The 17,134-nt window shown below is 42.4% G+C and overlaps 1 protein-coding gene across 2 annotated transcripts in view; it reads right to left on the reverse strand.

Annotated features, from left to right (window-relative positions):
• SLIT3 (slit guidance ligand 3) overlaps window positions 1-17,134 on the reverse strand; it is an 802,550-nt gene that overhangs the window by 60,622 nt on the left and 724,794 nt on the right. For both annotated transcript variants that reach the window (XM_073355953.1, XM_073355954.1), the window contains one exon: window positions 8,396-8,535. In XM_073355953.1, coding sequence (XP_073212054.1) covers window positions 8,396-8,535 — 140 coding nt within the window. The remainder of the gene's footprint in view (window positions 1-8,395; window positions 8,536-17,134) is intronic.

Here is a 17,134-nt window from a genome sequence, read left to right on the forward strand (position 1 = left end):
TGCCAATCAGGAGTAATGCTGATGCTTGATGAAGTTTAACAGACCTGAGCCAAAACATTGGATCCATCTATCTTTTGGGCACTCCAATAATGCATTTCACAACATGTAAGTTTTGCGGATCCAAACACCCACAAACAGGGGCATCATTGCAGAAAAATCAGAGGGGAGGAGCAAAGTTGTGTCAGTATCCCCACTTCCACCTTCCCACTGAGGCAATGGCTGCTTGTGGGGGATAAACGAGTTGGTCCCATCCGTGAGGGGGCTGGAGCAGTGGAATGCCAATCCTGTCCCTCGGAGCGAGGTGTCTCTCTCACTGATGGCTGGCTTGGGGCAGGGACTGGCCATTGCTGCTGCTTCCTATCCAACCAGTGGAATATAGGGTTGGTGCTAACAATGAGGAGATTAGGAGCCCCGGCCCAGACAGCCTCAGATTGGCTCCCACTGGCCTGGGGGAAGACACCGCAGTGCTGTTGACTGGCAAGGGTATGAATAGTCTGGGCGGGAGGAGGGAAACCAAGGTCTTGTGGAGCAACTGCCCCCCACCTCATAGCAAATGACACTCCACACAATTTTAGGAGAGAGGTGTTAAATTTGAACTTGGGGAAGGAGTCCAATAGGGGCAGGGAGGGGGCGGAGTTGGGGTGGGGACTTTGAGGAAGGGGTTGGAATGGGGGCAGGGCAGGGGCAGGGCACGGTGGCGCGAGCACCCACCAGTGCCAGGAGAAGTTGGCGCCTATGAATCTCATGGTTGATAGGTCCTTACCTTTATAACGGGCTGAGCCCAACCCCTGAACTTTGAAGAGATTTAAAGTCCAGATCCATACTTCTTGGATTATTTTTTTACATGAGACTCTTCCTGCTGGTCAGGGTTTACCAAGCTCAACATTTAGAAGTAAAAGCCAATATTTTCCAACCCCAGATTTTGCCTCAATCCATTGTGTTTGTTCACTGAAATGACGCACACAGGAAAGTCGCAGCCAAAGTCCTTATGGAGACAGTCCATTCAGTTGCCAGGCAAGTGCACCAAACCCACTTACTAAAAATTCAATGAGAGGTTTTGTTGCAAAAATTTAAGGCTGGATGCACAGTAGCTGATTTCTAAACCTCATTTCTGGACTCAACCCTTGCTTGACAAACAGAGAATCTTGAACTCATAAGTTTTATCAGGAAAATAATTACTTTGAAAATAATTTAAGACTGCTTATGGTAAACTCTGATATTAGGGGGAAATTTTTTTTCACCTTCAAACATTTGGGCAAGATTTTGAAAAGTAGTAGCTGAAAGTTTGACTCCTAATTCATATTTAAGTACTCAAGTAAGGGGCTTGATTTTCAGAAATACTGAGAACCAAGCAGCTACCACTGCCCTTTGTGGTACCAGTGAAATCAGAGCTCAATGCGATAATATGTGGGGAGAAAAGCAGGGATTCCAGCAGTATTCCCATGTGTTTGAGCAAAGAATGTGTTCTGCTTCTCTCCATTGACAAGATAAGGAAAAAGCTCACACAATCTCCCAAAGGAACACTGCTTCTTGTTTACGGCACCAGAGAAGATTTGACTTTAGAACAAGATGCTGTAATGTACTGATGCCCTGGGACATCCTTAAGGTGAGAAAGGAATTCAAGCCCTATCAATCACAGAAATTTAAAGACAGACAAAACATATTACTTTGGAGAGAGAGATCACAATAAGTGTTGTACACACATAAGCTGTTAAGTCATCTAAGTCTATTTCCCTGCCATTCAGTGGGGGACTTTTACAGCATTGGTGGCAATTATGCTGTTAGATATTTATATATATATAAGAACAACCATATTTACATTAGCTCGGCTAAAGATTTGGTAAGGGACAAATCCTCATGCATCAGGGCAAGAGTGAATTACTAACTAATGGGCATTATTTAGAAATTCTGCCTTTTGGAAGGATATTCCACAAGTGTCCATTTTGAAGTTTCTTCCACCATCCTCTGAAGCATCTGATAATGGCACTGTCAGAGACAGGACACAGGCCTAGATGGATTATTGAGCTGACCCAATATAGTAATTCCTATCTTCTTATGTTGAAGAAGAATAGAAATTGGAATAAGACATGTCCCAGTGCTGAAGAAAATCCCTTTTGTGCCTATTAGTATAGTACAGACATTATTTGTGGACAATTTATCCTTGAGTTAGGTCCCTGTAATGCTTTCAAGCCTAATGGGAGATGTCAATTAAACTTGCACCCCCAACAGAGCAACTGAACATATTTGGCCAAATTATGCTCCAATTTATGGGAGTAAGTCACAGGAATCTTCAGCCCACTTTTTTCCATTGAAGTTGGCTGCATCTACTCTAATGTCTAGCAGAAGGTAGTGCAGAAGATAAAGTACAGCTTGTTTCTTTGTATACCAGTTGTTAAAATATAGCTATCTTCCTAGAATAATTTATATACAAGGATACCTGCTTACCTCTTGCTGGCATTTCTAATGTGCCCACCGAGTGCTGAATACAGTAATTAACGTTCACATAGAGTTGTCGACAGTGTTGTCCACTTCTCCTAGATTTGGCAGTTTAGCATGCTGCCTTATTTACTGAATATTATAACTTGCTCTGAAAGCGGTTAGGTTTTTGCTTGGCTTCTAATCCTCTGGCAGGATGTTCAGAGATTGGGGCTCGTCACCCTAGAGCACCCTATGTTCAGATCTCACAAACTTTATCCTCCTAGGCCAGGGGTGGGCAAACTTTTTTCTGAAATTGTTTGGAGGGCCGGTTACGGGAGGCTGTGCCTCCTCAAACAGCCAGGCATGGCCTGGCCCCCGCCCCCTATCTAACCTCCCCTGCTTCTTGCCCCCTGATTGCCCCCCCAGGACTCCTACCCCATCCAACCCACCATCCACCCTCTCCCTTCTCCCTGGCCCCTGACTGCCTCCCGCTGCCCCATCCAACCCCCCCCTCCTTCCTGACTGCCCCCGCAGGACGACTGTCCCCCATTCAACCCCCCTGTTCCCTGCCCTCTGACCGCCTTGCCCCCATCCACCCCCTCGCCCCCTAACCACCAACCCGAACTCCCCTGCCCTCTATCCACCCCCCATGCTCCCTGCCCCCTTACCGTGCTACCTGGACCACCAGTGGCTGGTGGCGTTACAGCTGCACCGCCCGGAGCACCAGGACAGGCAGCCGTGCCGCCCGGCTGGAGCCAGTCACACCACTGCACAGCACAGAGCACAGGGTCAGGCCGCGGCTCTGCAGCTGCCCAGAGCATTGTGACGGCGGCCCAGAGCGAGGGAGGAGGAATAGCAGGGGAGTGGCAGGGGGCTAGCCTCCTGGGCCAGGACAGTCCCGCGGGCTGTAGTTTGCCCACCTCTGTCCTAGGCAGTATTAGTCTCATTGTTCCACAGATGTGTGGCTGTCTTGGTGGGCCATGAATGCAGAGGAAGTCTGACATTTGGGTCCCAACCCATGGGCAGCATTAAGGATTAGACTAGGGATTTGAACTGGCACCAGAAGCAAGCTGGGAGTCAAGGTAGGGTGCAGAGCTAAGGAATCAGATTGCTGTATTTTCATTTGCTGTGCTGTTTCCACCTTCATTCCCTGCACAATGAATTATCATAGTCTGACCTGAGGGAGGTAAACATGTGGATCGCTGTCAAGGAAAACTCAGACTGACTGCAATGACAGCAGGAATGGGCCCAAGATCCTTGTGTCAGTTATGTGTATCCAGCTCTTTTGGTGTTCATATTCTTTGTTTCTGCAAGCAAAAACTTGGGGTTCCTGCTTTAGTCTTCTATACAGAAAACAAACAAATTTCACATTTTGCCAAGTAACTAAACTGGAAAACTTCCACCCAGAGCAAGAATCTCTTGGAGTAAAGGATGGTTGCACCAAACCCTAATCATTACTTGCTTTCTCTTTCAAGCAAATTATGGCTAAGGACGATCCCATAGTTCTGAAACTGGCTAATAGTTAGGAACTTGTTTAGGCCTTAGATACACATGTAATAGCTCAAATCCTTGGTGAACTTACAGAAGAAATACTTGAAACCACACTATCAGAAAACTTCCTGCTTGTATGTATGACACATGAACTAAAAACATGCAAAGGCAACAAACCAATCTAAAGAGCTATGATTCAGATAAGTTCAACTTAGCACTGCAATTGGGGCCCCTCACTGAGATTGTTCTGAGCCGTCTGACCACAATGGTTAGCTATGTGAAGCAAGCTAGCAAAGCTCCATAAACTAGTGGCAACCACAAGTCACCACAAGGCATCTTTCCTCCAGAGTAATTTTGTTTACTTAAGTACTTGGTTTTGGACAGGCAACAGCCCTGCAGTAAGCTGGGCCAGAGGGAGAAATTGTAATCACTCACAAACAATGAATAGCGCTGAGTTGAAAAGGGGAAGAACAACAAAAAATCTGTGACAACAACATCTAACCCAAGAGACTGCAAGGTCCTCTGAGGTAAAAATGCATTAAGCTCATCTTGCTAACATGCAACACCAGAAATTGTTTCTACTTATTTTTCTGTGATACAAGCTAACGGCGACAAACCTTTCACAGGAAATAATCTTACTGCCCCCATTCCCTCCTTCCTGGGATGCCATCTGTTTTAGAAAGAGGCTATTTTATTTAATATGGGTAATTTTTTGAAATTGTTTTCAAACCTGATCCCAATTGCCAGACCAAAGCGAGTTGAATACATTTGCTGAGACTCACTAGATCAGACTTTTTAAAGAAATTTTTAGTGTTTCCCAAATTCCTTGTGGTATCTACTCATTTCTGCTTCTGACTAAGGACACAGATTGCAGGGGTGCGTGAAATTAAAAGAAAGACACAAAAGTTTAACTAAAATGTTTCAAAAACTTCAAAGATCAGCTCAGGTTTGGGACTGCTCAGATTCTGGCCAAGCGTTCACATAAATTCATGGATGATCGTTTGAGCTGCCAATCCCACACGGATGACAGTGTTTGAATACCACCTTTAAAACAGTAAGACAGTACATGCAAGACTGATGAGGGGGTAAGAACAAGCTCTGGGTATCTCTTTCTCTCAACCACCCTCCCCCACAACCCACACATGAGAACAAGTCAAAAAGAAGCCTTGGAGGCCGATGGACATCTAGATAAAGAACTTCAGGAAAATTCTGTGGGCTTTGTTAGAGACTCCTGGGGCAGAAAGAGCTGCGGGGGCTAGCAATAAACCATTTTCTGGAGTACACGGAGAGGGATGCTTTTAAGCAAGAAAGCCAAATATAGCCAAGTCCTAGGAACGAAGTTAAGAGACCAGCAGAGTGAAGAAAGAAGCCTTAAACAAAGGAAGATCTGAAAGCTTGAGAAAGGAACCAAGTGGTAGGTTCCTGTTTTGAAGTCCATGGCTAGGAGTTCACCCACATTTCCCTGAATCAAGAGGGAAGATTGCTGAGACCATCAAGAGGGCTCCAACAAACTGTTCAACTAGTTTCTGGTCCATTGTTAACCTTAGACTTCTTCTGAACTGTCTATCCTGGAAGAAGTAGAGTTTTTTGTTTAGCTGTAGGGCTAAACTACTCCTCCAGCGAGAGGAAGTTGAGGCAGGGGGAGTTAAGGACACTGTGTCACAGAGCCTAAATATGGCTTTAATTGCTTAAATTTAGGCACCCAGATTTGCAAGTGTTGAACTTAATGAATAAAATGGAAAACATTATCTGGTCTTGTGGCTAAGGCCTTGAGTGAAGAGATTCAGGCCTTTTACTTTTGTTTCAGCCATTGAATCTCTCTCTGTCACATTCAGCCAGTAACATGCCATTACTATGCCTCAGTATGGACGTCTGTAGACAATTCTTACCTATTTCAAAGAAAGGCTTTGAGGCTCAGTTCATTCATGTTTGTAAAGCACTTTGAGATCACTGGATGGGAAGGAACTCTGAGAGAGTCAAGAATATTTTTAATAATACCAAAATGGGGCCTTGGGTGTGGTAAATTCCTCCCCTCTATAGTCATTTACCATATTGGACATTTTTCATCTAGGATCAGCTAGAAAAGGAAAACATTTGGAAAACTATTCAGTGAAGAGAGATTTACAGCCTTCATTATTTTAACCAATGAAAGCAAGATTCATACTTGGCATATTTTTCCCAAAAAGGGCATAATGGTAAAATTAGAGAAATACAAAATAACAAAGCGGGGCGATTCTGAGGAAATAAAGAAAATCTTGGATACTTCCAAGAGACTGGCATAATGCAAAAACCAGGAATGCATGTAGTCCATTGGAGAATTCTGAATATTGGAGAAAATTCCTTTCTGACCTCGCAGTGGTTAGCTTATTCTTTGAAGCATGATATTTCATTACTCTTATTTTAGCTTGCAAAACCATATAATTAGTTATTAGTTTATCCTGCTCAATTATTTTTTAGATTTACAAAGTTCCTCTAACTCTTCTCCTTTCCAAGTGATTTTTTCAGCCTTTCGTTACATGCAAGTCCTATCACACCTCTACAACCATGCATACTACCATTCTCCAGACTTTCAGCTTTATTGTTTATAGTTATAATCAAATTTGTTTCAATTGCAATCAAATAGTTATTGGCTGTACAAAGGGTTAATATTCTAGGCCCCAGATATTGTATACTATATCCGGCAGTGTGTATCATGCATCTGAAACTAGAATCAGGTCCAAGGAGTTTACTGCATAGCTATTTGATGATCTGGTACACTCTAGCTGATGAACAGCTTACAAAAGGCAATATTCAGTCATTCATTCTGGTAATAGTGAGCTGGATTATGATTGAAAATATCTGCAAATCTGACTCTGAAGTGTCATAAAAATTCTTTGACCATAACCAGAAATGATTCACTGACAGGTACTATCTGCAGAAAAATTCTACTCCACCCCTTTTCCTGGTGTTTTTGTCTGCAAGAGCCATTATAGCCCATCATGAGGCTGTTAAAAAGGACAGAACATGTCCATTGTGCATTGGATTCAGTTCCTTGCTAGCTATCTCTTGCTTAGCTGCTCAAATACACTTCCTTTTGTAAACGTAAAGCCATTATCACCATATAAGGAGTTTTATTCGGTATCAGCAATGTAAAGCTCACCTTCATACAGTGCATATAAGAACAATTGGCTCAACATACTAGAAACAAAGTTCTTTGCCCTGGCCCAGCCTAAGCTTTGCTGAGTATTTTGGCAGAAGAAGTAGATACAAAACTCTAATAAATTTTCATTCAAGTCATAAGGCTTTTCCCCAGCCAAAGATTTACACAGACCTCTCATATTGGCTATAAAAAGCATTTTTAAAGAGTTTGGGAAATTCTAGAAGACTTCCCTGTCACTTACCAAGCCACTCCAACTTTATACTTATTAATTCCAGTGATATGTAATACCCTCCAGCGTACGAGAAGCCCGGCATTAGTGCTTCATGCTCATAGAGTAACAAACCTATTTCAAAGCATCAAAATAGGAATGAACATGGATATTTTTTTACCCCTGTATACTGAGCAGAGGAGATCAGCGGCCTGTGATGGGCTTGAGTGGCTTGTGATGAGTGAAGTATCTACCCCAGCAGTCATCTGAGAGGCATTTTTAATTTTTGAGCTAAGAGGGTTCCTAGCCTTACAGAAGATTTAGGAAGGAAGACATCTAAATCACAGGACAGAGAGTCAGGAGATCTGGGTTCTGTTTCCAGCTCTCTCACTCACTCACTTTGTGACCGAGGGCAAATCACTTAGCCTCTGTGCCTTAGTTTCCTATCTGTAAAATGGAGGTGACTTAACCGGGGTATTGTCATGGTTGGTTCATTAATACGTGCAGTGCTTTGAGATCTTTAGATGGAAGTCATTTTATAAGTGTTACTATTATAGTATAATTTTAAACAGGAGTTGCTTTTATCCTCAGAAATGCTAAGGAGACGTATATCGAGCTAAGCTCAGTACTGGAAACACTTTTGTGAACACTTTTGTGGAAAAGTACAAATTTCTCTAACCAACAGATGAACTTGAGAATTTCTTGTTTATATATTTTAACTGTAGTTCCAGTAACTGCGATGAGTACTTCTGACCTGGGGAAGTGCATGTGTACAAAATATGCCAAGACAGTAATAGATTTTCCCCTCTGACCGTTCCCAAAAGCCTCCTTCTGGTTTGAATTACACTCTCTCAGGGGTAGCAGTGATCTCTCTGGATTAAGGGTCAGACATATTGCTCGAGCAGCATCTTTGCAAAACTATCCCCCTTTCTTGCCTTTGCTTACTGGATGAGCAGGAATTCATTCACCACACTTGCAATTTGGGTACTTTAAAATCTACTCAGAACCTGGGTTAATTACATGCATGTGATCTCACCAAGTGGGAGCAGACCAGTTTCTTATGGTGCCCCAGGTGGATGGAAGCTCCTTCAACTGCTTCCCTCGGCTCCCTATGCCCTTTGGCTGAGGTCCTTCCTTACCTGCGTAATTAGGAGGGCAGAGACAGACATAGTTGTTGATTCCATCCATGCACGTGGAGTTATTCTCACAATCGTTATCTTCACAGTCATCTGGGTTTATTTCACATCTCTCCCCCTCATACCCTAGAGGGCAAGAACAGCTTTGGAGTGGAGATAGAAAAAACAGAGAAAAAGTTAGTTTGGATTTCAAACTTTGCTTTTGAGCAGGGAGAGGTACTGGAGTGGGATGAAAACTGATGAGCTGTACTCTCTGCTGCTGCAACACAGCGGCATTCACATTACTAGCAAGTTTTGTGATACGTGCCACAGTGACAAGCCTGGACACTATATTACTATACTTATCTACAGAAAAGGTACAACACAGGCAGAAGAATTCATCTCCCCTACACCTCCATTGCCCTGCTTGCTGATGTGCCTCATCCCTGAACTGTACTGACCAACTCTAGGGTGACAGGTTAAGATCACTCACCATGGCTAATCAAATTCTTGGTTTCTCTGCATAACCAGCAAGGGTGTTGATTGCGACAACAGTGTTGGTTTTGTAGGCACCTGTCCACCAAGAACTGGACTGAGGACACCAACACACATCATCACACATGAATAGGAAACTGTTAAATGGCTCTAACTCTCTCACCATTAACAACCTAGACTGGATTTGAATTAGGGAGGTAGAAGTGAAAGTTTTCATCTCATTACCACCTTGTCTCCAATCCAAACAACAAATGTTTGTTAATGGATCTTCCAAACAGAGTATTTTAAGCGTTAAGATATCAGCACTTTTTCAGCTCCTTCAGTACCCAAGAATCAACCAGGAAAGAGTAATTAAATTAAATGGTGTGACTGTCCACATCCTAAGTATTTATGACTCCCAATATCTGAAGAACAGCTCTGTGTAAATTTAAAAGCTAGTCTCTCACATCAATAGAAGTTGGTCCAATAAAAGATATTACCTCACCTACCTTGTCTCCCAATACCTTGGTAACATACCCAAACAACAGACCAAATAAACAAGGACAGAAATACTGGGTTTGTAAGGACTTGGACAAAGAACTACTGCATTAAATACTTTATTTTCTGAAAATGTAGAGTGCGCCCACTTAAGGGAGTATGGAGGACTAGATGGCAGTGCAGAAAGGGCTCAGTTGGTCCCCAGGGTTTCCACAATTTTTAGGACATCTAGTTGTCATGGTTGTGAAGAAAACCTTGAAAATGTGACCCAAGTGTAAACCAACGCAGAGGGATCTTCCTGAGTTTGCAGAGAGCCTTAAACTCTATGAGGAGCTGAGTGGAGCTGAGGTTGTGGGGTCCAGTGTAGAATCAGCTGATCATGGTCTTAGGCAGCCTTCAATAGTTTGCATATATGGGGGAAATGAGTGGACTGGAAAGGCTGGGAATTGGCTGGTTCAGAGACTCATCACAGGGAGTGTATGGCCTCATCAATACTCAGGAATAACCCCTGATTCAGCAATTTATACAGCTGCCCTTTACTTGTAGACAAGGACATTTAGGGGGTTTGGGCCTATAAAGCATAATTGCAAAACCACATTATAAAGCAAATCCTGACTTGCCTTTGTCTACAGGACAGCGTAGCCCAGTGAATAGAGCACTAAGGGGTCTTGGGTTCTATTTCCAGCTCTGCTACTGGCCTGCTGGGTAACCTTGGACAGGTCACTTCCCCTCTCTGTGCCTCAACTCTATCGCTAAAATAGGGATAATGATACTGACCACATTTGTAAAGGGTTTTGAGATTGACAGATGAAAAGTTCTAAAGAAGAGGTAAGTATTCATTTATTATTATTATTACTACTACTGCTGCCTGGAGTGGACAGCACCATTGTCGCCATATCAACTGCTGGCTACTGACTGCTGAATCCAGACTATTTCCAAATGCAGACAAGGCTTGTGTGTGTGCAGTGGTAACGTTTACTGCTCAGGTGGTCAGGCTCCGGAGGAAGTACTTATCATGGAGGTAGGACTGAGGCGTGTAGACAAGGGTTGGTATTAAGTGGAGGCTCTGTATTGAAGAAACAGGTAGCTGTTAGCAGAGCCCCAGCTCTTCTAGGCTGGGTGCATGGATCCAGTATGGTGAGAATGACGCTGGCTTTCTCTCTCGTCCTCCTCTGCAATAAGGATTGGCTGCACGTGGACACTCCACACATGCCTCAGCACGACCTCAAGGAGTAAACTTGGGTTCCCCTGAAGCATGGGCAGCCGAAACATCCACTCCCATGGAAACCCAGTGAATAAAAACTGTGAAGCAAAGTGTGTGTGTGTGTGAGAGAGAGAGTGTGTGCACGCACTCTCAACCCCATCATGACAGGAAAGCTCCCAGAAGGGAATTAGCACAAGTGCATAGGTTAGCAGCAGACAGCTACATTCCTTCAGACCTATACTGACCGTTCACAGGTCATGAGAGCTAGAAGGGAGGGGAAACTCTTCAGAGCAAATGATTAAAAACAAACGGCTCCGATCAATTCAATTTAAAACACAATAAATCAATATGAAATATTTTCTTTGTCTGGCTCTGCCTCATTAGTACCAATAAAAAATGTCCTCTTTCTGACCCTGCAATGATCCAGGGGATCGCAGGAGGCAGATAAGAAAGAGAAGAGCTGGCACAGCACCTTTTGTGGCAAGGGGAGCAGAAGGAGGGTAAAGAAATCTAACTGAACAAATTTGTGCATTTATCCTGTCACCCATTTCCATTCCAAAACCCCATTTTTCAGAGGTTTATAACTCAGCCTTAAAAATGTGCTCCAGGCTGCAACTTGGCATTCAAGGTCTCAGTCTGGAAGGAGACATCTTTCTTTCAATGTAAAGGAAAACAACAAAAGGAGATTGTGCTGGTGATTTTTATATTCTATGAATATTTCACCCTCTTCTTGCCACATCCTGACTGGGACTGTATGTAATTAAACACTGCTACAGTAATAGTTCAATTCACCAAAGTTTACAATAGGGACATTACAGTACATGGGATTGTTATTGTACAATATTACAACAGGAGGGTTTGTTTGGTTCTTGTTAAGAATGGAAATGTCACCATAATTAATGAAATTTGGCAACCAGTTACTCTGTTCCAGGGCAAGTCTTTGCGTTATTATTTACGTTTATTCTTTATTTCAATTTGTGGTCAGTTGTTCCAATTCAGAGATCTGGGTGCAAGCATAGGCTTGAAGTGGTTTCCATCATAAGAACATAAGAATGGCCCTACTGGGTCAGACCAAAGGTCCATCTAGCCCAGTATCCTGCCTTCCTACTGTGGCCAGTGCCACAGAAGAAATGAACAGAACAGGTAATCATCAAGTGATCCATCCCGTCGCTTATTCCCAGCTTCTGGCAGACAGAGGCTAGGGACACCATTCCTGCCCATCCTGGTTAATAGCCATTGATGGACCTATCCTCCATGAATTTATCTAGTTCTTTTTTGAACCGTATTATGGTCTTGGCCTTCACAACATCCTCTGGCAAGGAGTTCCACAGGTTTATTGTGCATTGTGTGAAGAAATACTTCCTTATATTTGTTTTAAAACCTGCTGCCTATTAATTTAATTTGGTGACCCCTAGTTCTTGTGTTATGAGAAGTAGTAAATAACACTTCCTTATCTACTTTCTCTACACCAGTCATGATTTTATACACCTCATTCATATCTCCACTTAGCCATCTCTTTTCCAAGCTGAAAAGTCCCAGTCTTATTAATCTCTCCTCATACTGAAGACATTCCATACCACTAATAATTTTTGTTGCCCTTTTCTGAACCTTTTCCAATTCCAATATATCTTTTTTTGAGATGAGGCAACAATATCTGCACACAATATTCAAGATGTGGGCGTACCATGGATTAATATAGAGGCAACATGATATTTTTTGTCCTATTATCTATCCCTTTCTTAATTATTCCCAGCACTCTGTTCACTTTTTTGACAGCCGCTGCACATTGAGTGGATGTTTTGAGAAAACTATTCACAATGACTCCAAGATCTCTTTCCTGAGTGGCAACAGCTAATTTAGATCCCATCATTTTATATGTATAGTTGGGATTTTGCTTTCCAATGTGCATTACTTTGCATTTATCAACATTGAATTTCATCTGGCATTTTGTTTCCCAGTCACCCAGTTTTGAGAGATCCTTTTGTAGCTCTTCGCAGTCTGCCTGGGTCTTACCTATCTTTAGTAATTTTGTATCATCTTTTGTACCTAATTTTGCCACCTCACTGTTTACCCCCTTTTCCAGATCATTTATGAATATGTTGAATAGGACTGGTCCCCGAACAGACACCTGGGGGATACCACTATTTACCTCTCTCCATTCTGAAAACTGACCATTTATACCTATCTTTTGTTTCCTGTCTTTTAACCAGTTACCAATCCATGAGAGCACCTTCCCTCTTATCCCATGGCAGCTTACTTTGCATAAGAGCCTTTGGTGAGGGACCTTATCAAAGGCTTTCTGAAAATCTAAGTACACTGTATCCACCGGATCCCTTTGTTCCACATGCTTGTTGACCCCCTCAAAGAATTCTAGTAGATTGGTGAGGCATGATTTCCCTTTACTAAGACCATGTTGACTCTTCCTCAACAAATTATGTTAATCTATGTGTCTGAAAATATCATTCTTTATTATAGTTTCAACCAGTTTGCCCGGTACTGAAGTTAGGCTTACAGGCCTGTAATTGCCGGGATCACATCTGGAGCCCTTTTTAGAAATTGGCATCACATTAGCTATCCTCCAGTCATCTGGTACAGAAGCTAATTTAAATGATAGGTTACACACTACAGTTAGTAGTTCTGCAATTTCACATTTGAGTTCCTTCATATTCAGGGTTTACAGTTTGGTTCAATGGTGCTCAGCATATATCATGGGTGCCAGTGGAAATTAAATGATAAAACATACAAATTGGAACTCTGTCTGGATTGGATGGTGGAAGAGTTGTCATTTGGGAAGATCTGCACATATTTTCCCAACACAGCCTGGAAGAAAAGTATAAGGTTTTCAGTGTAATCTGAAGGACATCAAATTGGGGTTCCTGCTAACCAATGGTGAAAGTAAGCTCTAGCTATGAGTATACCATAAGGCCCAGTGGATAATGCATGGATTAAGACTCAGGAGACCTGAATTCTATTCTTGGCTCTACTGGATGCTCTTGGGTATGTCACTTCCCCACCATGTGCTTCAGTTTACTCATTTGTGGAATGGAGATAACATGGGCCTCATTTCTAAAGTGCTTTGAGATCTGCTGATGAAAAGTGCTATATAAGAGCTAGTTGTTGTTATTACGGAAAAGTTCCTGGGCTCTAACCTGCTGTTGATTAAGCTATGGGACTGTTTACCTGAGCACTCAAATGTTACAGTTTCACATAGGGAGAGGTGGTCTCCTAGATACGGTGACCAAAACCATGAAAAAAATTAAAATTCAGCCTGCTCTTCCAGTTCAGTTATTTCATGACACTGCTGTTCTCAGAGACCCTGGTGCTCCTGACTATAATTTCCCTTTCATTGTTTGGCAGTATGCTGGGCACAAGTTAGTTGCTTCCCTCTACCCCAGAAGTAGCTGCCCTTCAGAGGTGCAGTATCTACAGAACTTGTGAAGTGCTTTGGGGTGACAAAAACAAAAATTCTTAGAAGTTGGCTCTACTCTGAAAAGTGATTATGTAAAATTAGCAACGTCTTACATAACACACCAGCTTCCTTTGCATATTTAGACATAGATATGGTTGATCAAGTGATTGTGGATTTTTACTTCTTACACTATGGTCTATTATTTCTTCTGCATCATCAAAATCTTAACATACTAAATTCAACTTCCAGGATCAATCCAATTCATCCATGCAACTGAAGGCATAATTTGAAGATAATGGGATTGCACAGTTGCCACTGAGGGCAGAATATGGCCTCCAGAACCTTTATTACGAGGGAAAAAGCATGATATGGGAAAAAAACAAATGATTTTCAGATTCCAGGTTGAGTTTTCAGAGCTGGCTATTAGGAATACGTATCTTTTTACTTGTAAAGTGAGCACATGTGTAAGGAGCCAGTGAGATGCAATGGAACAAGGAACTTAACAATGCCATTGTTAGAGTAACTTTTCAGAGCTGAACTGTACTGGCAGCAAACTCAAAATGGTTGGCTGCACTTTGTCCATGCTATGATTAATCATTTTTGTCTTTGGATAACAAAATAAATACAAAGATGATCTATCATGCTTTAAAAAGTCAGCTCTTGTGTACACAGAGTAAATCTTTAAAAAAAAAAAGATGGCTTTTTGGCAGATGAACTTTGTGCACCTGCATAAAAAGTGAATGACTTGATAGCCTGTAAGAGCTTCATTTATCCTTGACCAACGAGGCATTGACACTGCAGAATTTATCAACTTCAGGTTTTTACATAGATAAGTGAACTTAGTGTTTGTGGAAGGCACAAGACTAACAGTCCTGGACAATGAAGCTCTCTTTATACACAGAATTGGACAGAGCAACACAAGACTATGTAAGTTTCCTCACAGTTCACTGTCAATGGTCTGCTGTTCATCAGGGGCTAAATCTGAGTCAGAATGGGTAGCTCTGTCTCCAGGTGCCAGGCAGACCTCGACTGCAGTCTCAGCGGAGGTTCTACAAGATGCTAAATGACACTATTGGCTTTTGTGACACAGATGTACCTGACACTACTGTGGCATTTTATGAATACCACCAAGCAGCTTTCACTGGGTGACCTTTGACCTAGCCAACCGAGTTGGATTTGAAGCAGCAATTTAGAGGAAGGAAAGGCTTTCTGTTGTATTACCAATCCCCTGAGCTACTCAGTTTCATTTATTAATTAATTTATTCATTTTGAAAGAAAACAAATCCACCATGATAAAAGGCATGAAAATGATTCAGAGTAAAAAAAAAAAATGTTTAAGAAAAAAAAGCTGACAAGAGAATGGATCTGAGAACTCCAGCTGAACCTAAGCCCTTCACCCATTCCATTGTGGCTAACTATTACAGCAACAAAAATGAGAAGTGAAATCACCTGCTGTTTAGAGCCCCTGGCCCTATCTATGCACAGCCACGGAGGGGTGTGTGTAAGGATACAGTCTCAGCCTTAACTGTGAATTTCCTGCCTTTGGCTGGCTTATGTCACCACTTTACCATTATTTAAAGGGTAATTTCGCTTGTCTGTGACTACAGAAACTTGAGAGTTAAACCGCTTGGCATTTTATAAGGAGGAAAGCTTTGGCTTAAGTTTCTTTTTACAAGAATAAAGATTTGACAAGTTTGGCAGCTGAGTTTGTATATTAATATATTCCTCCAGGGAAGAAAATCTATAGAAGATATAATTTCTTTCACAGGCCACACAACTGAAAACTCTAAGGGGGCCTCTCATTAAAATATTTTTTTGACATTCACTTCCTTACAGAATACAACCGAAGAGGATATTTTCCCATTTTGATGCACACAAATTTATGCATGTAGCTCCAGTGGATGCCAACAGGAGTAGCACATCCACTGGAGGAAGAAGATTTCCCTCCAGACAATCGTTGTTTCAAATGTTTCCTCATCTTCCTCCTCTATCTCTCCGCCACCCCTAAGCTATCAGTGCAGATACTTTTAGATAATGCCTTATACTTCTATAGTACATCTTCTCTAGCAGAATGGGGGTCCAAGGTACTTGTAATACAGTGGCCATCATCTGAGCACCTCCTGATGGCCAAAGGTTGCTCTGCAACAACCTGCCTGTTTCCCCCATCTTCACTGGGCACCGAAGATCCACCTCATTTTCCTCTTGTACCAGGGGCTGATCTAAGTGCCTGCATTCCCCCCAGCATGTGGGACACAGCAAGGCTTCTCCGCAGCTAAACAAGCACTCCTTGCCAAGCCCAGTCTCCTTTAAGTAGGTTTATTTGTCCAAATATAAGCCCATAACAGACAAAACACAGTTCCTCAGCTCACCCTTTCTCCTAGGGTTTCATGGCCTCCCCTCCAAGGGTCTCTGGTAATTGTGCTTTTTGCAGCTTACCAGTCCCAGCCAGCTTCCCTTCTCAGTCAGCTCCCTACTCACAGACAGATCTCATTCAGCCACCTCTGCTCTCAGCCAGTTCTGTTTCCCCTTTGGGAACACTGGCCACAAGGCTACCTCCCTGACCATCTGGCCACTTGTTCCAGGACCCACCACTGGAGTAAGTTCCCTCAGTGGTTCCTCTCCCCAGGCACAGCCAGTCCCAAACACTCCTCCTCTTCTATCTGACAGGGCTTTATAGCCCCAGGTTTAGCCCTTCCCCTTTTAACTGGCTCATTTGGGCCCACATGCTCTGACTTGGGGGCGGTGGGCCTGGTCTATTCACTAGCTACTCAGTGACAGTGTTTTATAAAAGGGAATTGATGGAAAGCAGAGGTGTGTGGGGGACAGACATTCCTTTTCAAGGAGGATTTTGAGATTTCAAACTTTGGCTTCATTCCAAATTGGAGCAAAAACAGAAAACTTCAGAATTGTCCATGAAAATTTTTTTTTAAATGTTTACGGGTCATTTGAAACATTATCTTTTGGAAAAACTAATGTTTCAATTTTGACTTGTCAACATTTTTGCATTATAATAAATATATAATATGATAAAAAATAAAATTCAAGATGAAATGTCATTTCAAAATGAGAAATTTCCTTATGAAAATGTCAAAACAGGATGTTTGGACACTGTTGGGACCTTTTTTGCATTTTTTCTCCAAACAAAATTCTGGCAAAATTGGCTCGATTTCACAAAGCA

This window comes from Lepidochelys kempii, chromosome 8 (assembly GCF_965140265.1).
Source record: "Lepidochelys kempii isolate rLepKem1 chromosome 8, rLepKem1.hap2, whole genome shotgun sequence".
Lineage (NCBI taxonomy): Eukaryota > Metazoa > Chordata > Testudines > Cheloniidae > Lepidochelys > Lepidochelys kempii.